A 26,741-nucleotide genomic window follows, 5' to 3' on the forward strand; every position below is an offset into this window, starting at 1 on the left:
CATACTCGGCATCAGGACGCTCATCACTGCAAGTTGACTTACTGCAGTGCTTCAGGTTACAGTACTCACTTCTTTGATATTTCTGAAAACGTACATCGCTCTTTGAAATGGAAGACTGGCTGCTTGCTGTCTATAATGGTTTATCTACTGTGTGCATGTAATTAGACCAGACCCATGTTTCCTCCTTGGGAGCATCCTAACTTGCAATTCTGTGACCAGCAGCTTCTCTTTTTAAAAGCTGACGGCAGGTAATGAAACACTGTCTCCCTGTTTTGTACCATAAAGTAACCAGTAGAACTTCTTGTTTGTCCTAACTGTAAAATCCCTCCCAATGTAAATGCAATGTGGAGGCTGACAGGCATTAACATTTTGAAATGAGTCCCTTCCTCAATGTAAAATGCTGCATGTAGCACCTTTAACATCCGCATCAACAAATGACAAGACAGTAAACATTTTTCTCAGTCTAGAAGAGGTTGTGCTGTCCAGGGGCAGCTGTGGCGGCACCGATACTCAGGGGCCGAACTGCCGGGAAGACTGGAACTTGTTGGGCACTTTGGGCTTGATGCCCTTGCTGTTGTAGTAGTCAACCACCTGGTTTGGCACCTCAGCTAACACACTCTTAGCTAGAGCAGCTGGAGACGCCTGAGGATGAGACAGAAAGAAAATATCCATCTACAAACATATTTATTTTCTTATATGGAATCAAACCATTGTGTGCTGAACCTGTATCTGTGGACCTTTACTTAGCACTGAACAATTTCCCATCATCCAGGCAACTATTGCATCAGCAATATTTTATTTAATAGAATCTACAAAAACAAGACAGGGAATAAAGTAAACAAGGATGAGAAATTGATGGAAACAGCAAAGGTGGAGATGAAGCTAAATGATAAGGAAAACACTATGGAAACATGAGATACAAAAGAGATATTAATAATAAAAGACATCAATGATAAAAAAAAAACAGATGAGCGGGTAAGATTCTTTTTTCTAAGATGAGCAGGAATGTATACAAGTAAGATAAGTAGAATAAATACTACAGGGATTCTGACCTTTACATATACATAATTCTACTTTTGGGAGAAACTGACTGGGTAGGGAGTCGGTCAGAGTTACTCGTCTCTGCCTTATTCTGCGGCTGTCAAATGAGAATCACTTCTTTTTGGGTAAAAAAATGGAAACTCTCATTCAACACACATATTGAACCCAGGAGGAAAAATGTATCCAGTGTCTGTAAAATGAGTCCAAACTGTGAAGATAAATCTCCACTGAACTGTAGAGTCTGTAACCTTCAGACTTGTTAAAGAGCGAAAATTCATTTGAGAGAAATAAATTATTTCCCACTTGTGGTTTGGCAGATTGCCGCCCCATCTTCCTTTCTAAAATGCGAAAAGCTCATTTCTTCAATAACTTCACACTCCCGCCTCGTCCTCCTCCTCTTACAATATGCTCTGGTCGTGATTCCAAACTTTCTGCTCTTCTTGGCTTATTGCATTCACAGCCATCCACAGTTACATTATTTTAGGGTCACACAAAGTTATATAAATATACACACTGTATCATTTTTAATTAAGATATCTTTCAAAATAACACACCATCTGGTCCCATATTTAGAGATTTTTAACTCGGGATAACACAGGCAATGAACAGCTAGATGTGTTTGTAATAAAAAAAGTATATAAATATATTATATTTGCACAGCAGACAAGTTATTTACTGTTAGTAGCAACATATTTAATCATAATCAGGGAAAGGAAAGCTAAAAAAAATGTAATGGGTAAAACAGAGCAAAGCCAACGAAATATGTGAAAGTATTTATGTAAAGCTGAGTTTTATGAAATCATCAACAATGACAGTATGCCCTGGGAATGAGATCAGGCTGATGATATATGAAAGGCACAACAATATGCAGACCATAGCAACAATAAAAATAATATTGTGTCATGGTACGATGAGCCCACAAGGAAAAATTAACTCGTATATCGGAAACAATAAAGGACCTAAAATCGTGCCCTGAGGACCACCTCAGTCGGAAGGAAATTTAAGACAAAGATGGCAACAGAGAATCTCCCTCTCTTTATATTCATGATTTTTTTTTTCATTTAGAGTCCATTGGATAGACTCACGTGTTTGAAGTTGCGGAAGGGGACAAACTGGACGATGTCCCGGAGAACAGGCTCTCCTTTGGGTGATCGCAGGATCCCGTCATCGCCATCCAGCATCTGCATGTCGCTGAAGTCGGCGTTCCCAATCCCAACAATGATGACAGACATGGGAAGGTGGGAGGCCTGGACGATGGCTTCCCTCGTGTCAGCCATGTCGGTGATGACGCCGTCCGTTAGGATCAGCAGGATGAAGTATTGCTGCGGGAAGGAGAATATACAACCAATCAGTTAATTTCTTACGTCAAACTGTATCAGGAAGTCCAAGGTTCACAGGTTGTTAATGGTTAACGAATATATTTGTCTCTATATGATCATCTTAAAAACTGTTAATTGTAAAACAATATTGTTATAATAAAAGAAAGCTCAAATTAACCTTCGATGAAAAACAAATATTAAGCTAAAATAAAGAGAATTTAAAGCACCCATCAAACCAAATTCAGGTCTGCTCTCAAAATGACAAAAATGAACCAAACCTGACCATAAACTTACTCTGACAAATGAACACCAAAAGACGTTTTCTTATTTTTAATCTCTCATATATTTTATATTTTATATTCTAATACAACACTGTCTCAAACTGAGTGAAGGGAAATGGTAAAGAATTCCACCAGAGTTGTTACTCACTTTCTCCCAGGTACCGATTAGACGACTCCCAGAAACCCAGACAATTATAAAGAACATTTTTTTCTAGAACTTCCTGAGCGTGCATTGTTCTACTACTTGCTACACCAACTTTCAGTATATTACTGCATGACTGAACAAGGATCACAACCTTTGGGAGGTATGCTGATCCAAGACCCAGACAGCCTGGAAAGATCTTATCTGGCCTGCAAAATGGTTTATTAGAGAGAAACTGTCATTGGAAACTGTTTGGAAAAGGGCAGGCTCTTTAAAAAAAAGGTACCTGGCTGGTGATTGGATGAATCATCTGTCAATCAAACTGACTGGAGAAGAGGGGGGAGTATTCAGTGTCATGTTTCCTCTTCTTTCCATAAAGAAATAATCTTGTAACTTCTACGTAAACCTCTTTAGGATAATAAATCAAGTGCCTCAACAATCACAACCAGGCAGCAGCAGACTGTGGTGGAATGAGGAGTGACCACTAAACCGGTCCAAGCCACTCTCTCACCATGGCCTCTTTGGTGTGGACCTCCTGCGAGGCGGAGTTGGCGACCTTCTGGATGATGGGGGCGATGTTGGTGGGACCGTAGAGCTGCAGCTTGGGGAGGCAGGCCTGGTAAGCTTCCACCACACCCTGGATACCTGACAAAAAATAAAGATCATTGTCAGGAAGCACATTTATGATTTAAACACATTTGCATCAGAAATAATCCAAAACACTACTGGTTTTTGAGACTACTGAAAATTCCTGAACCTCTAATGGTTACAGCGTTTCCTCCACAAACACAACCAGCAGGAAATGCCTCTCCAGACTCAAGTTCACTCCGTCTTTCTCTGGATGTGTTTGGAGACGTCCCAACATGCCCGGTGGCACACTGATGTGATTTAATGTCTGAAGGTCATTGATAACACCATCTCCTTCACACTTCTTAATTAAGAGTATTGGTGTTCAAGTGTGACCTTTACAGCCCTTTACAGCCGAGAGGGTGAAAGCCCTTCAGCTAAAGAGTCTCTCTCTCTCTCTCTCTGACCTAATTAACAGAGAAGGAGAGGACAACATGGAGCAGGAGGAAACAAATACACCTTCCGACCTTCCGACTGTCTCACTTACTGTACAAGCTAATCAGCATCACATAGTCAGCTGGTTTTAAGATGAGATCGGATAATCCTGTATTGATCCCCAGAGGGTAAATTCAGTTGTTGCAGCAGCACAAAAACAAAAATAAATACAGATAACAACAAAAAAAGAGAATTATAATCAACTAGTATAAGAAAGGAAGCTAAAGTAGTTGTTCTTTTTAAAATTTTTGATTGACAAATTTAGCTATGCTAACAGTTTCACTCTGCTTCCAGTCTTTGTGCTAAGCTAGGCTAAACGTATTGTTGACTCAAATAAATAAAGTTACTAATAAAAACATAAAATAATAAATAAATACATACACAATATATATATATTATTATTATTAAAGTGCAAAATTTACACCGTTATTTCGGTCAGTATTTCATAGTCGCTTTCAGGAAGTTTTACTGAGTTTCGCCTCATATGGAGACTCCGTCACCTCCTCCATCATTGGAGGCTTTAGACAGAGGGAGTTCCTTCGATCTGCAGCCCCAACATCAACAAACTAATCCTCAGATCAAACACTTTCCTTCGTGCTGAGGCTCACACTCCAATATTTGACTTCTTTTTTTTTCTTTTATTTTTCAAACAGAGCATGAAATCAAAGCACCTACCTGCACACTCCGGGTTCTCCTCGTTAAAATTCACTGCAAAGTCGTGGGAGACCTGGAGGGGAGGAGGGGGTGGGGGGGTGGGGGGATACAGGAGGTCTGTTTTATCTCAAAATCAGAATAAAAGAGAAGCCTAAAGACAGAGGTGCAACAATGAAATAAGGCCCTTCATCCCACCTCATGTTTCTTTCAGCTGCTTTAATTTTTTTCTTCTTGACATCTAATTGGAGCAGCTGACTGACTGTATCTTATTAAAACAACCAACCATAGTTGAGGTTGGAGAGTTTACTGAATGAGAAACCTGCTGTACAGGAAGTGGCAAAGACTTCAGCGACTGATGCTGCATTCAATTCATGTAGGACAGGCGAAAGCTAAAGCCACAATGGGAGAATAGCACCGCCCCCTCACAGCGAGAGGGTCCCGGCTTCGATTCCCGGTTGGGCTTGGGTTCCTTTTGTGTGGAGTTTGCATGTTCTCCCCGTGTCAGTGTGGGTTCTCTCTGGGTTCTCCGGCTTCCTCAGTCCAAAGACATGCAGGATGGGAATAGGTTAATTGATGACTTTAATGTTGCATAGGTGTGAATGTGAGTGTGATTGGTTGTCTGTCTCTACATGTCGGTCCTGTGATAGACTGGTTACCTGTCTGTCTCTACATGTCAGCCTGTGATAGACTGGCGTCCTTTCCAGGGTGAACCCTGCCTTCGCCCAATGTAGGCTGGGATCGGCTCCAGCCACAATTGATGGATATCTTACTTTATATAGTTCCTATTTTAGCTTTATATAGCTCTTCCTTACTTTCCCAATGTATTTCTGTCTCCTCTGAAAGAGAAAAAGACCATTTTTTTAATGATGGACTCAACTTTTCATTTGTTCAAAAGTTAAATAATTTCACTTTAACCTCCTAAGCCTTTCCAGGTCCCTTCATGCAGATAATCAGCACTATTTAACATGTGATGTGAATGCAGCACCAGACAAGCACCCGCAGGGCGCAGCATGGCATCCTGGGAAGGGAAGTGATGGGGGACAATTCAACCAGCAGCACCCCAGGGTGACAGGGAGAAGGAGGAGGGCTGGTAATCACCGGTGTCTGGCAGAGACCACCTCGCCCCCCTCCCCATAGACAGAGAGCATGCTGGGAGAGACGGCGAGCTGAGCAGTTAAATTACCTTGTACTCAGGAGGGATCTGAGCTCCGAAGCCGAACGCTGGGAACATTTTGTCACTGCGAGAAGAAGAAGGGAGGAGGGTTTGTGATTGGCTGCCAGTTAAAGAGCTCATACTTCAACACAAATCAGAGAAATTACTGATTGGATGTGGGGAGCTTCAAGTGATTACTTCCTGCTCGGATCACATGAATGAAAAGTGAAGAAAAGTAAAACATATTTCTAAATGATCACAAATTGTCTTGATTTAAGAAGGATTTTCTCTAGTTCTGCTGTTAATCTGAATATTTTGGCACCTTTCTCATTTTAGAGATTAACATGTAATCTAAAAGATTGATTCTAGTGACGCGTCAGGATGTGATCACCCCGAAGGCTACTTGATTTTTTTGGTCTCTTATCGTCCCAGAGAATTTCATTGCTGCTGTTTACGTTCCTCCTGATGCAAACTCAAGAAATGCACTACAAGAATTCACTAATGTTTTTGTCTGGTTTTTCTTGTGCAATAACTGCATTTTTTTGCACATTCCTGTGTTGCATAATGATGATAAATCATCCTTGAATCCTTGAATAACATCTGAGCGATTTGTAATTAAAATTCTGTGATACGTGCAAATGTCAACTCTTTAGTGAGCGCACAAAATGTTTGATTGCATTTGAATGATAAATGACTGTATATTCCTGCACAGGACTGTAGGTATATTTTACATAAATCCTTCACTGTGTGCGTGTTCTGAAAGCATTTATATCTGAAGTGGAGGAACATTACCCACTTAGAGGACTTCTGAGAGCTTTATGTTCTCAAACCCTGAAGAAAGAAAGACCTTCAAAACAGGCTTTTTAACTTCAGGGTTTCTCCTCGCAAAGAATAAAATACAACCTTTTCTAAAAATGCGACATTATAAAAGACTGCGTGGGACGCAATGTGAAGCTTGAAGGGGTTTAAAGTCTGTCAGCCAGAAGAAGAAATCTCAAGGAGACAAGTAAAATACAAGTTAGAATAAAGAGCCTCATCAGTTCTTCTCTATCTGAATAAAACATTTAGTCACAGAAGGTTAAGACGGTAACTGCCTTTTCTGTAACCTGCTGTTGAATCGTCATGAGTGCATGTGATTGGATGCTGCGCTGTGATGCGGACCGACCTGTCGTAGTCCTGGCAGATCTCGCCCACAGCCACCAGAGCCTTCAGGTACTCGTTGGGCTGGTACGGATGGATGTAGTGCAGAGAGCAGCTGTTCCTTGGATCGCCGTTAGAGGCTGTGAAGTCGATGGCTACCTAGACACGACAACCAATCAGAGACCAGCATCAGTTCACTTGTTAGCTTTGGCTCTTTTCAGTTTGTCAGAGGTGGAAGTGAAAGTCAGATTTCATTCGCTAGAATCCTGTACGACGAAGCTCCATTTCCTTTTGCGCCGCAACCAGGAAATTACTTTTTACACTTCCTGTTCCCTCGTCTCCAAGACAATAGGCTCGTTCGAGATGAGCCAGGCCTGCATTTAATCGATCACCGGCGATCGCCACACAATGCATGCTGGTTAGTTTTGTTCGCAGTTTTGTTTGCCTGGCTCTTGTTTGATCAAAGAGCTGATTGGCTGATTTGAAGAAACAGGTTTATTTTCCGTGTAATTCTAATATTTAACTCTAGATTGTAGGCTGTTAGTCTCATGTTGTGCAATGAAGGTTTAATATATTAGCAAACATACCTATATGTTGGCACTTATCAAAATGAGCAATCAGACAGAAAAGGTTATATAGCACACCTTTGAATGACTACTGACTTTTGGAACATTAAGGGTGGTTTGGATTTAGCCTCTGTCTTCAGTGGTTTATGTGTGTGAATGGGTGAATGTTGGCATGTAATGTAAAATGCTTTGAGTGGTCTGAAAGACGAGTAAAGCGCTACATAAATGCAGGACTAGAAAAGATATATGCAGGTCTGTTTTGTGGAGGGGGGGAACCAGCGATGCTTTCCACTTCCTGTTATCCCTGTAGTTCTCTGGCTCCCAGTTGAGGATCCAACTGTAACACCAATATGTTCCACAGGATCTCAGATGGACCTTGACTTTAAGAAGCTCGATTAGCCAGTGTAGCGGACCTGAACCTTCACACATTAAAAAGCCATGATGGTTCAGGTTTCTTTCATCTCTGCTGCTGCTACAGAGTGAAATTAAGGAGTTATAGAAGCCTTGAAGAAAAAGATGAAACAGAGGTGGCTCCAGTCATGTCCAGGTAAGGACACGGTCATCTTAACACAAAGAAACCATTGCTTTAAAACTTAAAGGAAAAAGCAAAACGAATGGAATATTATTTAAACGTCCTTTCCCTGGCACTGGCAATGTCTCCTATGTTTGTATTTACTTGGATTTTGTTTAATGGAGTAAACTGTGACTGTGAACTAAAACAACCTGCAGTCTGGAGTTTCCTCTGGAGACGACCAATGCTGCAGAGAAAGAAAACACACCTCCCTCCCATTTGTGCAGCTCCTCTTACTCAACCAGCGCCCTCGCTTGTTTACCCGATGAGTGACTTTGTCACCCTCCTGGGTGATTAAACCTCCGCGGATCATTTCACAAATACTCTTCGTTTCTCTTCTTCCTTTCTCCTGACTGATCCCACAGTCGGATCCCGTCGCCGCAGGAAGTGATGCCGCTTTGTTGAGCTCCATGTTTACAGGAGTTAACAACATGTTTGTATCTGCCAGACTGAAGGAAGATGTTTAAAGAGCTGAAAGAGTTTGAGGTGTTTCCCAGCATGCACTGGGTGTTTGCCTCTCCATGTAACACAACCACACAACCAGTGTGTTTAGAGTTTAAAATCAAGCTGAGATATAAAAAAAAAACAGACTCTGTTTAATACTGAGTTAAACGCAACGGTAATCTCCATAATAATAATTAAAAAAAACACTTTTATGGAGTGTTTTGATCTTCTCTGCCTTGAGTTGATCTCTAAAGATCAAAGCACCGTTTCATTTTTATAGTAATATTAAAATCAGAATCAGAATACTTTATTAGTCCCTCAGGAAATTGTGCAGCTGCATTTGCTTCATTACAGTTAGAAAGAAAGAAAGAAAGAAAGAAAGAAAGAAAGAAGGAAAGAAAGAAAGAAAGATGTTCATGCTTATAAATAAAGACCCTATACACATAGCAAAGTGACAAGTCCTATACACATAAGTATTCAAATAAGCTTAAAAGTATCAAATAAATAGTAATGTTAAAAGTATATTAAAATATAGAAAATAATGACACCAAATTTCCATTATCCTCCGCTTATCCGGGTCAGGCTCACAGGGACAGGAGAGTTAGGAAGGCCAAACCACCTGTCAATCTCATGATCCATTTTCCTCACTCAAGAACAAGACCCCGATATACTTGAACGCCCCTATTTGGGGCAGCGACTCACACCCAACCCGGAGGGTGCAGCCCACCGTGATCCATGTAATAAAATAATAAATACTCATAAATATAAACTTCCAGCCTCAGTTATTGTGCTTTTAAAGAGTTAAAGAGATCAGACTGGTTAAACTGGTCAGATCCCCAGCGAGGGTTGGCAGTTTTAATGGGGACACTGAGGCTGCTGCATGTGTTACCATGGTTACCGTTTCCATGGAGACATCGTACACGGGACACTTTTTTGTTGTGTATGTGCGTGCTCACCGTAAACTGGATCTGACAGCCTCCCATGATGTAATCCAGGAAGGAGTGCATCTTGATGATCTGCAGACAGAATGCATTTAATATTTTAAAGGTTTCAATGATGTAACACCAAATATCAAAAGGAGCACTGAAGTCACACTTGCATCAGCTGTTTCAGCCATTGAAGTTGACCAGCTGTTTGTGTACCAGCTGACCGGTGACATCCAATCAGATTAATGCAGGCGTAAGCAGCAGCCTTTATCACGACACACTCAGCTGCTGTGGAGACGTTTTTAAAGGTTTCACTTGAACATCCTCCTCGTTTGTTTCCTTGGCCTGAAGCTCTAAGCAAGTGTGTAAATTGAAATAAAATCCATTTGATTTGATTGGACTACTTAAAAGGGGGCGGGCTTAGATTACAGTGTGATACAGTGCTACAGGGCACTGTGGTTCCACACACTTATTGTCAAAAGGATGTACACATACAAAGAAATTGATTAAATAGGTGCAGAGTGTGACCGGGATGTGACCTAAAAGACTTTAAAAATATTTTTCAAGATGTAACAAAACAGGCAAAAAAAGTTAAATATTGGTTTCTGTGCCAAGAGCTTAAAACAGACATCATTTCACAAAATTTCGTTGAAATCTAAAAAAAAATGAACTGCAGGTCATTTTAAAAGGGGTATTGGGCAGTTTGACCATCTAAGCATTAATTATTCATTTGATAATTAAGTCACTTTTCAAGCAAATATCCCCATGATTCAGCTCTTTAGAGCTGGGTGAAGTTAGGTTTTGATAAGAGAAATAAATGCTGGTTTTATTTTTGCTGCGAGGAAATAATTAATTCAAGCGACGCTTTTATCAGCAACTGATTATGGTGATGTTTTTATATGCACATAAATTAATCTTCTTTGAAAATGTTAGATTCAGTAATATTGTGCTGTGCAACAATTTGTCTCTGATTCAAGCATCTGAACACATCACTAGTCTGTATGAGAAAGTTGGTTTGTTTTCTCCATAAAACACAGAACAACTTAATTAAACAAACCGCCTCCTCATATCTGTGCTCCACTGAACCTGAAAAACTGAGGCAAAAATATGGCTAAATTAAAAAAAGAAACATGATGTTTGACTGAGAATGACATAACAAAAACACAACAAAGCTATTTGGTTATGGGACTCTAACATTAGTCTCCTGGGTGAAAGTCCTGTGTTTTTGACCCGTCCCACTCAGATCTCCTCCCTACTTCCACTACCACTACTTCTATAGACTTGTTTGAAACTAATTTGTGAAGCATCAAGAGAAAACGTAATCCCTGACAAAATACATTTCCCTCAAACCATAATTCACAAGACAGTTTCATTGTGTGGGAACGGAGAGCTATAAAAGAAGAAACCAAGCTAGGTGCCTGATCTGATCTCCTCTAGCAGGAGATTATTATCATATTCAGACATAACAATTGACCGAATTCAGAAAAAAAACAGGAGGCAATATTTCAAAAGAAGAGAATAACCCAAGATCAGATCTAGAAGACTTGAAGCTATTATCCTATCACACTTATGAAACCACCACCCCTTCCAGTTATTCTAAAAATTAAATCACTATCCCAGTTAAGTCTTTGGGTTTGGGACTGTTGGCCTGAGTCCTCCTGGGGCCCCCGCCAGTCCTGAATCTGCCCCCGGCTGCTGAGTGTGGCTGCTGTGACAGAATGAGATCAGAGGGGATCTTTATGAAACATTGCATATGTGCAGCTGTAAGGAAGAGAGAGCTGCAGCAAAGGACGGTAAGTGATCTGTAAACCTGCTCTCATTCTGTCTCCCCACTAACTCACCTCCTTTGCCTTCATTTGCTGCCTCCTCCTCATCCATCAAGTGGAAATGAGCCCCTCAGAGCAGCTCAGTAATTTGTTTCCATGTTGTGCCACACCTCATCCTGCTTCGCTCTCTTCAAACTGCCGTTAACCCGTTTTGAAGCAGGGACTCTTCATGTGTCGAGTGTCGTCGTGCTAAATGTTATCTGGCTCTTATTCGACGGCGGGATTCCCCTGACTCTGCTGTTCAGCATCGTCTGGCAGGAAACGTTGAGTTAGTCAGGCAACTGAGCGACGCATAATAGGTTCAGTCTGTCAGCCAGACAGCCTCTGAGAAACAAGAAACTTCATCTTTACTGGAAAGAGATCAACTTCTAATGTCTCCAATCTGGGAAGAAACCAATATAATACAATGATGGCACAAAAAGAGCAAAAATATCCAAGATTAACGAAACTCCCAAACCAGCTGAAAATGTATCTGGGTATTCAGTCGTGTTGTTGATTCGGTTCCCAACGTATCCCGAGATTCAGTGCACGCCGGTGATGAATGGGTTTTAATCAACATGGCAGCTGCGAGCGGATCAGCAGCGGGGGATGCAGTAGAAATAAACTCTCTCAGCCTGAAATATATCATGAAGCATATCCTCCATCATAACGTACATTTAAAAGAATAAACTATGAACTTTGGCCCCATTTTACTGGTTACTGGGCTACGCAAACAGGAAATACACTGTCGACCAGAACGTCTCTTTTCAGAGGCCGCTCGGTTCGGCCTTCGTGGTCGTCAAAGGACCTGACTGACGTAGACCGGGAATGCCACGTCTTCCTAAGGATGGAGGCAGTTTAAGTCAACAGCAAACTGTAATGTGGACCAAGCCCAGCAGTTTATGGTGCGTTCTGTAACAGTAGCAAGAAATTAGCAAGCTAGCTAGCAGTCCCTAAATGAGTAAAACTGAACTCATGATTACATGAAAAAGGAATGGTTGCCCCAATATGTGACCTTTGCCATACACATCCTCCCTCCACCTGGATCAGCTATCCAAGTCATCAGCCTGCCCGTCGCCAGCGACATCCCTGTGGTGAAGTGAGTTAAGGCGCACTCACACTACACCAACCATATCGCGCCCAGGCACGCTTGAGCCTAAAGTCCCGTTTGGCCAGTGTGAGAGCTCTGTTCTTAAGAACGGTACGCTTCCTCACCCCTGGCACGCATGGAAGAGGGGGATCAGATTCCGGTACGGTTCATGCACGAGCACATCAACAACGTGGACAAGACGTAGGCTTTAATCGATAGGCCATCCCACTCATTATCACTCAGTGTTCAACTCGGATCTCCCCCGCTAACGAGCTGATTTATGACTGAAAATACTGTTGATGACTGTAGGACACAGCGGGATTCTGGGTCAGGATTGGGCTTCAGACTTGCGGTGTGAGCGGTACCGGAGCGGAACCGGACCGGTACTTTTATAACACAAATGCAGCTGTGTTTCTCCGTCCAAAATCTGCTGCCCGCCTACGCTGCCTGCTCCCTCAGCATATGTTCAGGCCGAGTGTTTACTTGAAATATGTGCAGACGTGACTATTTATTATTTATTTTTATTGTTTTACGTTTTCATTAGGGTGAGGGCTGTTATAGTCTGTCTGTTTCCAGTCTGGTTTCACTACGTCGTCGTCAGTGTTATTCTCGACCTGTGAGATGCCCTGCCAGTTTGTGCCTTTTGCCTGTTCCAGTTCCCAGTTTTCAACCTTGCCAGCCTTGTTACGTTTTTGCAACGCACAAATAGAATCGCTGAATATTTCGGTGGAAAAACTTTTCAGTCCTTTACTTTTTCACCAGTGAGGAGTGTTTGTGTCCTAATTAGTCTCCGAATACGATGAAGACTCGTAATTAAATAATGACATATGCTGAAACTGTCTTCTGTTTCTTTATCACTGAGACTGTGTTGAGAAATGGATGAAAAAACAGTGATAAATAAAGTTTAAGATTTGAAAAGATTTTAATATGAAGACTTTCTGTCAGGATGTGTATTTATGAAGCAACTCTGAAACCCTCCTACATCCATCTGACAGAGAAAGCAGGAACAAAACACTCCTCGCCCCTCGGCGGCGTAATAACTTCCAAAGACTTACTGATGAAGCTTCAACTCTGACTTTCAGCAAAGAGAGAGTAACACGTTGCTCTTTTAATGTTAATGTTGGCTTATTATTACCTCGTAAGGAGGTTATGTTTTCTGTTCAGTTTGCCAGCAGGACTCTGGGAAAGACTGTTGGCCTGATTTTCATGAAAGTTAGTGGAAGAATCCATTACATTTTGGAGCAGACTTTCTGGAACAATGCAAGATTTCGTTACGAACCCAACTGATTCTGTTTATGAGCCTAAGTGATGACTTCCATCATAGATTTCCCAGCATCCCTTAACGTATTTTAACGTGTCACCCACCTTGCACTGGTTCAAAATGACGATCCCGGAGTTCTTGTAATTCTTCTTCTTGACTCTGTATTTGGGATTCATGCATGGCCACTGCACCTGCAAACACACAAAGAAAGTATGATTAGTCAATTATTTTTAGGTTGTCTTACTCTATAAACAGTATATTCAATCTTTTTTGGTGCAAAAACAATCCAACCATCAGGACATCACATACATGAGCAAAATGGGGACACTTGTTTTTTTTACATTCAACATGTCCTGTGGTTTGCTTTTTTTTTCTGGTGATTGAGTTGAAAACCATCATCTGACACACAGCTCTCTGTTATATTTGTCCCTGTTTCCATTCAGTTCGGTTGACTGATGTGTGAAATTTCTAAAGATGTGTCGCCTGTTGTGTTAACATTTCAGCATGTTGACAAAAAAAGTCAACATGCTTCAATTTCTAGTTTAACATTAAGTTAAAAACCTCATGGAATTCATGGAGTAAATAATCACTCCACCGACTGTGTGATTTTATAAGTCAGCTCAGAAGCGACTGCACTTGTTCAACCATAAAATATGTTACATGCAATTTGAACATTTTGTGTTTGTCTGTGTCTTTTAAAACTGCTACAAACCGTTGGAAACATAACTATGTTGTATGATGTGACACTACGTCAATAACCTCCACATTCAACACATTGATTTTTGCAGAAAGGTACAATGCCAACATTTTCTCCTGGTGACTTGGCTGCTCATCCTGCTGCTCTCACCTGAATGCCAACAAAGTGGCCAAAGCTCATTCTCAACCAGAACAATGACGAATGAGTCCACCATAATCTGTTATGAAGACAAACTGGCGAAGCAGATTGGACTTGATACTCCATGAATGTGATTGGATGCTAACGGTAACAGCTGATGAATGTTGACAGACACAGAGAGAGCAGCTGAACGCCAAACAGCTGCTGCTTCCAGGTGAAAACACTAATCATTCCTCCTGTGTGACTGTTTAATTGACTGAAACACATTATTCTGTGTAACAACAGGTTTGTGAGTGTTTTTGTCTCACAGTGATAATCTGCCGCTGCTGGAGGAGACGATCTGCTGTGTAACGATGCTGGGAAACAAACTGTAGAAGTTGTCTCTGGGGATTTCAAAATAAAATCCTCCAGCTAATTTTTGGTTTATCCTCTGATGAAGCTGACCAATTAGAAAATCGTACAAAAATGAAGTAGAACTAAGTTATCACGTTAAGTATATAATGAGGGCGTTGTGACACATCAGTGTTGATATTGACCTTGATATTTAAAATATTAAATATTGAAATCTAGTTGATAATACACATTTGATAATATTGTGGTAACCCTTGCCCCCTGCTCTCTGCAAGTGATTGTGTTTTAGACAAGGACATTGAATTGATGGCAGCTGTTTTGTGGATTTGTTGCTTATCAGCTTGTCTGGTTGCCTTTTTTAGGTAAATATTTTTTTTGTAAGCTTACAAACTCTTTCTTTACCTCCCGACACTTGGATTTTGACTTTGAATAATTTGCCAAAAGAGAGACATAATGAACAATAATGTGTGTTTCTATTGCACCACAAGAACACTATGTATGTTTGCTACTATATAGACCAGCAGGCCTAGCATTTAATTAGAATCCATCCATCCATTTTCTACCGCTTATCCTGTATTCAGGGTCACGGGGGGGCTGGAGCAGATCCCAGCTGTCATTGGGTGAAGGCAGGGTACACCCTGGACAGGTCGCCAGTCTATCGCAGGGCCGACATGTAGAGACAAACAACCATTCACACTCACATTCACACCTACGGGCAATTTAGAGTCACCAATGAACCTATCCCCATCCTGCATGTCTTTGGACTGTGGGAGGAAGCCGGAGAACCCAGAGAGAACCCACGCTTACACGGTGAGAACATACAAACTCCACACAGAAGGAACCTGGGCCGACCCGGGAATCGAACCCAGGACCCTCTTGCTGTGAGGCGAGAGTGCTACCCACTACACCACCGTGCAGCCCTTTTTATTTAATTAGTATGAAGTGTTTATATTCAATCTCATACATCATCATAAAAAGCCCAATTATTCATACAGCCTGCTAACTTCTTCCTGCGGAGGAAACAGAGCTACAGTCTAGTTAACCACAAACCCTCCGAGCTGAAGACCATCCTTCACCTGCCCGAACAAGACCGCAGAGGCTTCACTCTGACTCTACTGATGTAACCGTGGAGACCAGGTGATGCGCAGCAGTTCAGATTCTATTCCTGTCTGGATGGATGGATGGAGGGGGATGAGCTCCCTGGAGGTTTCAGTTGGGAGCCGACTGTCAGCTGAGGAAGGAGGCCAATAAATAACAGGAGGAAGAGACGGGGTGGGGGATTCCCCCGACGGACCTCGACTGACTGTTCTTATTGTACTTCGTCCTCTGCTGGATGACAGCAAGGATGAAAACACCTCCCATTTCAGAGCGCTTACAGTTGGAGTTGACTGCAGCTCTGACCAATAAATAATCCTAACAGCCATAGACTGTGAGGAAGAAGTGGACTTCGTCACTGTGAGGAAAACCATTGGTTTGTGGAGCCTCCAGTTTGGCATTTCACCCAATCGCAATCATTGTTTTTATTCGTCACCATCTTGATTTCTGGCTGTTGTCATCATAGTTTTTGTTCATCGCCATCTTGGATTTGTCCATTGCCATCTCAGTGTCTGGCCATCGCCATCCTGTTTTTTTTGCAACCAGAAGTGACACGTCAAGTGTTTACAATCATTCTATACAATCTTTGTGTACTATGTTCGTTGCCCTCCTACCCCCCGAGTCAGACATACGGAGGCAACATTCCCTCACCTCTGTCCAACACAATGGCAATTCACTAACACACTGTTGAGTTGAATCTGAACATGGGATTTCTTGACAAAAAAAATAACATCACACTCTGTCATCTTGTCACACGTTGAGTTTTCTATGTGACGAGAAGGTGAGACGAGCAACAGCTTTCGTCACAAATCCAGCTGACAGGCAAATAAAAGATGCATTCATATCCTGCTCTGCTTCATGTTTGCTGTATTTCATTTCAGTCTTTATAAGAGTGAAGGAGGTAAGGCTCTGAGGGAGGACAAGGTTAACGTAGCGTCATGTCATCAGACCATCACAGAGGATCACCGCGGTCAACATATTGGAATCCTCGTCACTGATAATGAGACAGCTGAGAGCGAGCGTCTCCGCTGAACCGTCTCACATTGTTAGTGTGTTTCCAGCCGCTTGGTCTCATCTTTTCCAGAGAAAACACACAACCTGAGTGTTTGGAAACAGAACGCTGTTAATGCAGAGCCCCATAATAAGCATCTCTGTCCAGCAGCTCTTCTTCTTGACAGCTGAGTCTTCATTAGCTCTGCCTCCGCCTCCGCCGTCCCAGGTTATTACACCGTCTGAATACATAAAGTGTCCAGCCCCGAAAGTGCATTATTACAGGGCGGTCGCGCTGCTAATTGGCACTTTCATGGATTCCTGGAGCTGCAGGACCTGATGGAGGTCAGGTATTTTCTTCTCAGACCAACCAGGGTTAAAGTCGGCTGCTATCTGTGGTTTGTAGCCACATTAGCGACACAGCTCCAGGGAAGCTAATGCCCATCAAACAGCTACTGATCTGTAACTGTTTCCAGCTGGGGACATTTTGGTTCATAGTGTTTGCATCAACACCACTAATTAACTGGTGGGTGGGTCAAACAAACACAGGACTTTCACCAAGGAGACCGCTGTTCATGCCCCATGTTAAACCAAAACTAAATGTTGACTTTGGGCTTGTTACGTGATGTTAAGGAAGAAAGTTGCCGCGATAACTGTGTAGTGAAACTCTGAGGAAGAAGTATTGGACCGATGATATTGCTACATGAAAAGTCAGATGATCACCTAAGTGATCGCACATCCTGAGGGGGACGTGAATAATAAGCCACCTTTTCTACAATCCATCCAACAGCTCGTTGGTTTCGGTAAAAATAAACCTCTCTGAGCCTCTGTGTGTCCTCCTGTGTCTGAAGTCTTTTCTGTGTTACGCTGTGTCACTCCGGCTGACTCTCACTGAGCCGGTGAATTGATCTGCAGCTGAAGGGGAAACAGGACTTTCTGCCACAGTGAGCAAATATCACAGAAAACTGACACTCGGGGTGTTCACACCGAAATGAAATATTAACTGGATTTGATAAAAAAAAAAAAAATTAAAAAAAACTGGGGTGTTAAGGTATTTTTCACTTACTGCACTGCATTTCACAGGCACATATTTCCCATTACTGCACTACATTCATTTAATTAATTATGAATGTATTTGCCATGTAAGCATTGTCACATCCAATGCATTATGTACAGTATATGTAGGACTTCTAGCTGTAGATACTTTGTATCCTTAGTCCTGATTCAGCTTTGAAGGGTCAAAACACTCTTTGTACTTATATAGTTTTATATTTCCTATTTTAATCTTTTCTGATTAGTTCTAGATACACGTCCTTATTATTTCTTCAATTTACGTTCTCTATTCATCTGTAGTTATGTATGTGTTGTGCAGCTAAAACAACAGAATTTATCGTCTTGGGCTCAACAAAAGAATGATTGTATCCTATCGTATCTTAACATATCACATCTCCATTTCATATTTCATCATATCTTATCGTATCTCATCACATGTTATTGTATCTCATATGTTATCATTTCATACAGATATCATCATATCTAACTGCATCTCAACATATCTCATCGCCTCTTATCGTACTATAACTAATCATATGGTGTGATACAGGAAGTATGTGAATGAAGGGTCATCGTCTCCTACCTGTCGCCCATCGATGGCCCCTCTCATCTCTTTGAACGTGGCCTCGAACTCGCCGATGTAGTCGTGTTTCCCGTTCGAGTCCCAGTCCCACACGGTGCACTGAGTGGAACAAAATACAGAGACACTTCAGTGGACGTTGATTAGAAACTGCTGAGGGACAACAACCACATGGAAGACATTTGAATCATCAGAGGACAGTTGTCACTTTGTAATTGTGTTTGAACCTTCATCACTGATTTACAGATCAATCTGTCCACAGGAGACAGGAGTTGAATAGGGTAAAACATTAAAAAATAGACATCAACATGAAACATCACCAGTTTATTACGGACATTAAGACAATTATTTTTTGTTTTGCAAATTCTTGGAAATGTTATGTTTAAATCATCAGGTAACCTTTGGTGAATTTAGGAGAAAAGTATTAAAAATAAACACTTAAATGTGAATTTTGGATGATTTCTTTCCACTAGTCTGAAAGAAGCATGTTATGGAATATGAATAGAACAAAATCTCTCAATTGACCAGAGGATGAAAAATGTGTTTCCCCTTAACGATGACAAGTCTGTTTACTCAAATAAATCAAGTCTCTGTTAATTAATTTTCTCTGTTTGAAGCTTTTAAAATTAGTTGAGTGAAAGTATATTTTGTTTTTTGTTTGTAGTCATTCAGCAAAGTCAGCTGAAAAGTTATTAATGTGCTGCCACAAAGTTTGACTGGGTCCAGTCAGATGGGAGAGGAAGACTCTATATGTCTGAATGGTCCTCTTATTGCAGGCTTTAGTGCGTGGAGAACCAAATGCTGTACGACAGACAAAGATCCCTCTGAGCAAACTGCTACCCCGATTCACAAATATTATACAAAATCATTTTCAACACAGTACAGCGAGGTTTGTAGGAAGCGTTTCTTCTTCTGACTGAACCTTCTCTCTTGCAACACAAATGTTCGAAAGAATAATAGAGGGAATATAACATGTGGCAGAAGAATAAAGACATGTATGAATGTCCTGCTGGACCTTCTGTCATGCTGACGTCCTCCCAGTGGAACCAGTGGGCAGCACTGGGACCACAACGAGCACTGGGAAGGGAATAAATCAGACGAGGACTGAATCCAGGATGGTTTGACAGAGTTCATGAAAAATAGATCGGAGGACGTGAAGAAGAACGCTGACAGTCCCAGAGAAGAAGGGAGACGTAGACCACCATCTCATGAATTTACAGAACACACACACACACACACACACACACACTCGTGCCCCAGTTCTCATTTCAGTCTGATGATTTATATTTTCATATATTCATGCAGGAGTTTCCGGAGGCCAGTGTGTGTGTGTGTGTGTGTGTGTGTGTGTGTGTGTGTGTGTGTCATAAATCTCAATATGTATGTAAACACAGCTTCTTTGTAGCATTTTGATGTATTTTTGCTGTTCTCATCCCCTGCACTGTCTATCTATATATTTTATATTTTAACTTGTGGATTTATTGTCTGTATTTCTATTGCATTTTAATTGTGAATGTTTGTATCTTTACTGTATTCTTCTATTGTTCTGTGAATCACTTTGAATATGGTCTAGGGTGCTATACAAATAAAATTGCCTTCCTATATCACCGATCAATTCTTGACAAATGAATGAATTCATCTCACAGTGGTCGTATATCACCTGTAGGTGGCACTACAACAACATTAAAGTGCATTCAAGTGCACACAGTCATCATCACACTCCTAAAACACTGTCGGGACTCACGATGGACAGTTTGAAAATCTATGTCTACCTCTAAAATAAGACACACATTGGTTTGTGGACTACGGAGGAGCGACGGGTGGATCTGAAGAACACAAGCAGCAGAGCAGCACAGCTAAAAGTGTGAAAGCTAGAGATTGAGACCATAAACTCATGTTTACTGAGATAATAAATCAACAGAAATTTTAAAAATGTCTGCGATTTAGGACTCATTCCTGTAACAATTCATTGTTGACAGGCCCTTGGGGCAGCTCTACTTTTCTTTGTCCCCTCATGTTGGACTGAGGGCGGACTGGGCGCTACAGTGACTCACTACCGCCTCTCCAGGTCCAAGTGGTATTACAAGACAGGACGCTATGCTAGCTGGGTAGCATGCTAATGTCAGTAGATCTGTCTGTCGTTGACGTAACGTCAACACTGTAACCCCTTACTGTAACACACACTTTAAAATGAAGAAGAAGAAGAAGAAGAAGAAGAAGAAGAAGAAGAAGAAGACATGATGATAATGGCTAAAATGTTGTTTCTCTCATTTTGTTCAGGTCAACAGGAGTCAAGTGGGCGACCGAGCCAATTAGCTACAGCATAGGAGTGTGTGTGTGTGTGTGTGTGTGTGTGTGTGTGTGTGTGTGTGTGTGTGTGTGTGTGTGTGTGTGTGTGTGTGTGTGGCCTCATTAAATTGAACATGACAGCAGCACTGATGGCTGTAAGAAAAAATTGTCGTCTTCTCCCCCTTTTCACCTCCACCTTCTTCTTCTTCTTCTCCTCCTTCTCCTCCTTCTTCTCTGAGAGTCTACACATATGAACAGACCCTCGGAGGTTTAAGGTTTATAATTTTTACAGGTTTCTACCTGAGAGGAAAGTTTTAATGAGCTGTCACACTCACAGCTTCATTCGAGAATGCATTTGGAATTAGAAACTTGAGTGGTTTCCACGGTGAAAAGATGTCCTACAGGTTCAGGTTTCTGCTTTAGAGAAGTTGTAATCTATGCTGTCTTCCTTTTTCAATATTGCTAAAAATTCAATTAAATATATTTTTTCGTTTAACTTTTTTAACTTGTTTTTTTTTTTCAACCACGTAATTTCATTGTTTTTTTAGAGGATTATTATTTAGTTTCAATTTATACTATATTATTTACAGTTTATTTCCCTTTCGGTTTCACTTTTAGTTTACTATAATAACCCTGGACCTCCACCATGTCTGTGATGACTCTACATTTCATTTGAAATAACACAGTGATGACAGACTGTAGGGTTGATGTAGCGTTCACAAACACAACATGTTCATACAGCAGAAGTGATTCTCTGTTTATCCTTCTTAATAATCACATGTTTTTTAAAAAAAAATTTAACAACAGCTCCACTGTTTTCTCCCTCCTGATCGATACCCACAACTCGTGCTTCTTCTTTTCCTTTGCATTGGAGCATCGACCTGAAATATTAATGGTTTGAGTTTGTTGAACACGACGCGTTACGCTTTCCTTCATTTTCATTCATTTTAGCGAGGCAGTCGGTCTGGAGGAACATTAACATTTCTTTGTGTGTTATTTCAATTATGTTTGTTTACAGACACAGTATCACTAATCATGTGGTTGACAGATGATGAGTTCACGCTTCCATAGCAACAGCAAGACACAACTAAGTGGAAAATCCCTGCTTTTGTTCCTTTATCATTTTTGACAAACATGATGGCTCATTAAAGCTCTTTAAGTCTGATACTGAGTGAAGACACCTTTTCTGTCTTGTAATATGTCCACCCTATAAAACGATGATGAACAAACACTGCCATGTCAAAATCAATAAATGTCAAAATAAAAGAAAGGTAGAGACTCAAGGTTTTCATCCTCATTAGCTTCTACTTATAGCAGCCAATCAGACGTCCACATTTAGACTGGAGCCACAGCATCCATCGACTGATACAAGAGACACTGTGTGTGTGTGTGTGTGTGTGTGTGTGTGTGTGTGTGTGTGTGTGTGTGTGTGTGTGTGTGTGTGTGTGTGTGTGTGTGTGTGTCTATACCTGCAGCTTGCGTTCATGGTCTCCACTGCAAAGCGAGTTGAGAGAAACTTTGAAGGTTTTCCATACTGGGTTCAAATTATTCATCACCGTCTGAGAGAGAGAGAGAGAGAGAGAGAGAGAGAGAGAGAGAGAGAGGGAGAACATTGACAAGGTTGTTGAAATGATGGCCGACTATCTTCCAGAGATAATGACATCATCAAGTCTTTGTTGCGTCCAACAGCTCACTTGAGCGGAATAAAACCGAAGGTGATGTCTTTGATAAATGATGGAATTACTAAACATCACTTCACATGCAACCTTGACTCCTACAGAACAATGCTCACAGTTGGAAACAGTATGAAATGTGTTTAATGGAAAAATCAAACAAAGCGCTAATAAACTACATAGTTAGGATGAGGCAACGAAACTAATGTTCAGGTTAAGTAAAAAAACATCATGTTTGGCTTAAAATTAATATGGAACTGAAACAAAAGTATTTGGTTAAGTTTAGTCATGTTAATGTTTAAGGTCAGTTTATGTTTTTTCTGTCATCATCTTGTTTTGCTTACAACCAGAAATGACACTAGAGGTTGGAGTTACGTACAACTAAACGCTGAATTAGATGTTTTTAGGAGACTAAATCAGTGAGGTTGGGATGTAGCGTGAGCTCACGGTGTCGGTTTGTGTTGCAGTGTAACACTGTACGTTATGTTGTACATATAATGTGGACTGAACCTCAGTTCTGTAGACGAGCTGCATCGTGGCGTCATCGTTCAGCCTGTAGATCTCCAGAAACGGGTCGGACTTACTGAAGAAGTCCTGCACAAACAAACAGACGCCGAGTATTAAAGGGAGAAACAGTTAACTAAAACCAGATCTATGTACATATTTACAACAGCAGAATGTTCATTTGAACAATCGTTCACTCTACAGAAATCCATAATTACTTTTCACTTTCAGGAAACACGATCAATAAAATGAATGACAATATTTCAACAGAGCCAGCTGACAGGTTACAGGAATGAGAATGGCTGATAACAACATCTTTGCTTGACAGCATGTGGAATCGTTTGGCTGTCCAGCTGCCAGACAGAAGGCTGACCACATCTATATTATATGACAGAGCACACAATCACCAAAACGTCTATAAAGTGTCAAAAAAACAGCTGCAACGAGAGAAAAATGACAACAAAGAGGCACAACATGACCACAAAAAGACAGAATACATCTACGGAGACACAAACTATCTACAAAGTTTAAAAAAAAATGATAACGAAGAGACACAAAATGACTACAAAGTCTATCTGTTGCTGTTTGGTGGGACAGCTGGTGGAGCTCATTGTCTCATAATCCACCATGATCTTTGGCTTTTCTAAACTGTGTTTGGTGCTTACTCATATTATAATAAAAGATAGAACTTGATTCATCCTGATGGAAACTGTTGTGCAGCTTATCTGATACAGTATCCATGCAAGTATATACAGTTTATAGACTGTTCTCTGCGGTAACCTGTTTATATCTTCTGATCCATACTACTTTGGCATTCTTTATACTGTGTAGATTATTGTAATCTTAAAACTGATATTTTCTCTTTCCCACTTTGTATTGAAACTGATTGATGATGCAAGATGAAGCGTAAGGATCAAATGTTGCTCACATATCCAGTTACACCTCAGTAGGTTGCATACAGAGAAATATGAGACGTTCTGCATCAGCTTATTGCAAAAAAAAGAGAAATAAAAGATGGTGCAGCCAAACAAACATGACAGACATATTTCACGGAGTTTCTAGAAACAAGTTACAGGTAACAAAGAGACTCAGTTGTTACCTTGTCGTCCAGCTTCCTGGCGCTGAACGAGAGCTCGATGTAGTCGTCGTTCCCTGTCAGCTCCTCTGCTGTGACCTGCACACACACACACACACACACACACACACACACACACACACACACACACACACACACACACGCACACACACAGAAACTCTGAATATACACAACCCGTGGATAAACACTGAGGAACATTTCGAAGCTCCACTCTTTTTCTGCTTCATCAGCCCACACATCATTATTACAATTACCATCAGTGTCATTTATTTTTCTCGTGAAACAAACAAATTAACTCCAAGCTTCATTCACATTTCTGTTGAGTATCCAGTCAAACCATGAATTACCATAATTGCAGTAATATAACCGCAAGTGGATGCAGTCATCATGATGTCACCCGTTGGTTTGTGTACTACAGTTTTGAAGCCTGGAGTTCAGAATATTGTGAAGGAAGGGACCATATTATAGTTTGAGGTACTTCACTTTTCAAAACAAGAGATTGCTGCTTGAATGTAACAGTAAATGTTTCCCTAGCAGTGGTTATTTACAGCTCACAGATGACGTGTCTGAAGTGTTGAGCTGAGAATTAACGTCTCATCTGACTCGATTTAAGAGAGTGAACTGAATACTTGAAGCAAATGAAATGTAATGAAACACGCCACACCAGATGTGTTCCTGAAGCGTCAACACATTTACATACAGCGACATGAGAGATGATACACAAAAGCATTCAAATTAACAATAGATGAGACTGGAAGAGAAGCCTGCAGGTTACTACAGGAGCAGAAAATACATGTATTCATTTTCTGTTCATTATCATGTAAACAAATGACAAGAAGGAAAACAGAATGTTAAATGATATGAAGACAAATTTAGTGAGACAAGAAATGATCTCAGATCTTTCACCTTCTTTTATCTTCAAACAACAAAAGCATGCAGCTGGCTCAGGATCAGTTTGTATCTCAGCTGAACCGGGTTCAGGACTTAGCAAAGGTCACCTGTTTCTAACTTCAAACTGATATGTTGTTTCAACCTTCAAACTGTTTGAAGTCCAGTTTGTGAATTCAAGGAGGAAAAACAAAAATGGTCTGAATAAACAACAACCTTCAACAAGACAGCAGGAAAGAAAATGAGAAGATAAAAGAAAGGAGGGGGGAAAGATACAAATTGAGGAAGGTAAGGGAAAGAAACAAATGAAGGACAGAAAGAAGAAGGGATGTAGGTAGGAAATAAGAATAAGGTACAGAATAAAATAGAGGAAACAAAGAAGGGAGGAATTAGGAAGGAAGGAAGGAAGGAAGGAAGGAAGGAAGGAAGGAAGGAAGGAAGGAAGGAAGGAAGGAAGGAGTAAGAAAAGAAAGAAGGCAAGGGGAAAGGATCCAAAAGGAAGGAAGGGAAGAATGAATCAAAGAAGGAATGAAGGAAGAGAAAAAATGACAGAAAGGTAAGCAAGGAAGAATTGGAAGAATGAGACAGAAAACCAAAAGACAGAAAGATTTATTTCTTTAAAGACAGATATAAAAGCTCTGATTCACTGCTTCCTGCACTGAAATCCTTTCAAAATAAATCCCCCCGAAGCGTTTCATGTGTTCACAGAGGTGAAGAAAAACATCAGAAAGGGATTTTCCAGCTGTAGATAAATGAACGAGTAAATGTGACAGCTGGCTGAGGATCAGAGTCCTCAGCTGATTGCAGAAACCACAGAACCAGCACCAGAAAATCCTACTTCCTGTCTGATGGAGGCTTTAATGTCTGAGACTCTCAGACTGCAGACAAACAAACTTTATCAGTAAAGAGTTTAAGCCACAAAGTAGGCTCTGTAGGAGATCAGATGGTTGAGGGGAAAAAACATCTCCCTGCCGAAGAAACACAAAGGTTTAATATGCGGCGGCGAGGCTGTGATCCCTCACTGGCTTCCCACCTGTAAACAATGACAGCTGGGTTTTTTTATGGAGCAGGATGTCGAGGTGGAGAAGCCACTTCCTCCTCAATCTCTCCACATTAAAACTAAAGCATATAAGAAGTGGACGCAGTCATTGTGGCTTCGTCATCGGTTTGTGGACTGCTGTTTGAAGCCTTCAGCATTTTGCCTTGTCGCACTCTTTGGCAGGTGCATTTTGTTTTTTATGCCATCTCCAATTTACACATAAGTTACTTTCACAGACACTCTGTGGAATGGTTAAAGTTTAAGACAAAAACGCTGTGGTAATTACCTGTCAATCACAAGGTAGCCCCGCCTTAGAGCACTCACACTTAAGGGCCTGTCCACACGAAAACGTTTTCAGTGCATAAACGCAGAAGCGTTGTGCGTTTCGCCCTGCCGTCCATACGGATCCAGCGTTTTCGCGGCGTGAAAACACACTTTTTTGAAACCAGCTCTCAGGGTGGAAAAGAAAAAAACGGCACCCCTCCGTTTCGTGTTCGTTTTCTAGCTAACTTCCCATGAATGTAGGCATTTATTTTTCTTATTAATCCATCCCAACGTGTGACAACGCTTCGTCAAGGTCCTTAGGGTGACGGCTGTTGGTGCTTATTGTTGGTTTTATTTATACGGGCCAAATTGTCATCTTATGGGTGTTTAGTGGTCGGGTGGTCGGGCGGAGATTAGCCGTAGCTCTCACGTGTTGCCATAGCAATGGCAAACATCCGGTCAAGCTCTGTCTCTTCTTCTGCGTTTTTGTAGCAGAAACAGCACCGCATAAGGGCCTGGAATATGTACTACAGCGCGCTGAGTCGTTTTCAGTGGATTCGTCTGGACGCAGATTTTCTTGAAACGACGCCAAGGCAAAACGGAGAAAAAAAGTTTGTTTTGCTTCGTCT

At 41.2% G+C, this 26,741-nt stretch overlaps 1 protein-coding gene across 1 annotated transcript in view; it reads right to left on the reverse strand.

Moving 5' to 3' along the window:
- Positions 1-402: 402 nt before the first annotated feature.
- The window catches only part of cpne4a (copine IVa), a 52,510-nt gene continuing 26,171 nt past the window's right edge, over positions 403-26,741 (reverse strand). The window contains exons 5-16 of the mRNA XM_084026714.1: positions 23,925-23,999; positions 22,832-22,915; positions 22,118-22,207; positions 18,363-18,461; positions 13,560-13,646; positions 9,330-9,389; positions 6,818-6,951; positions 5,683-5,737; positions 4,521-4,572; positions 3,295-3,428; positions 2,127-2,363; positions 403-642 (exon numbers count right to left, since the gene is read on the reverse strand). Coding sequence (XP_083882840.1) covers positions 511-642; positions 2,127-2,363; positions 3,295-3,428; positions 4,521-4,572; positions 5,683-5,737; positions 6,818-6,951; positions 9,330-9,389; positions 13,560-13,646; positions 18,363-18,461; positions 22,118-22,207; positions 22,832-22,915; positions 23,925-23,999 — 1,239 coding nt within the window. The 3' untranslated portion in view covers positions 403-510. The remainder of the gene's footprint in view (positions 643-2,126; positions 2,364-3,294; positions 3,429-4,520; positions 4,573-5,682; positions 5,738-6,817; positions 6,952-9,329; positions 9,390-13,559; positions 13,647-18,362; positions 18,462-22,117; positions 22,208-22,831; positions 22,916-23,924; positions 24,000-26,741) is intronic.

This window comes from Eutrigla gurnardus (genome assembly GCF_963514095.1).
Source record: "Eutrigla gurnardus genome assembly, chromosome: 14".
In the NCBI taxonomy this organism is placed as follows: Eukaryota; Metazoa; Chordata; class Actinopteri; order Perciformes; family Triglidae; genus Eutrigla; species Eutrigla gurnardus.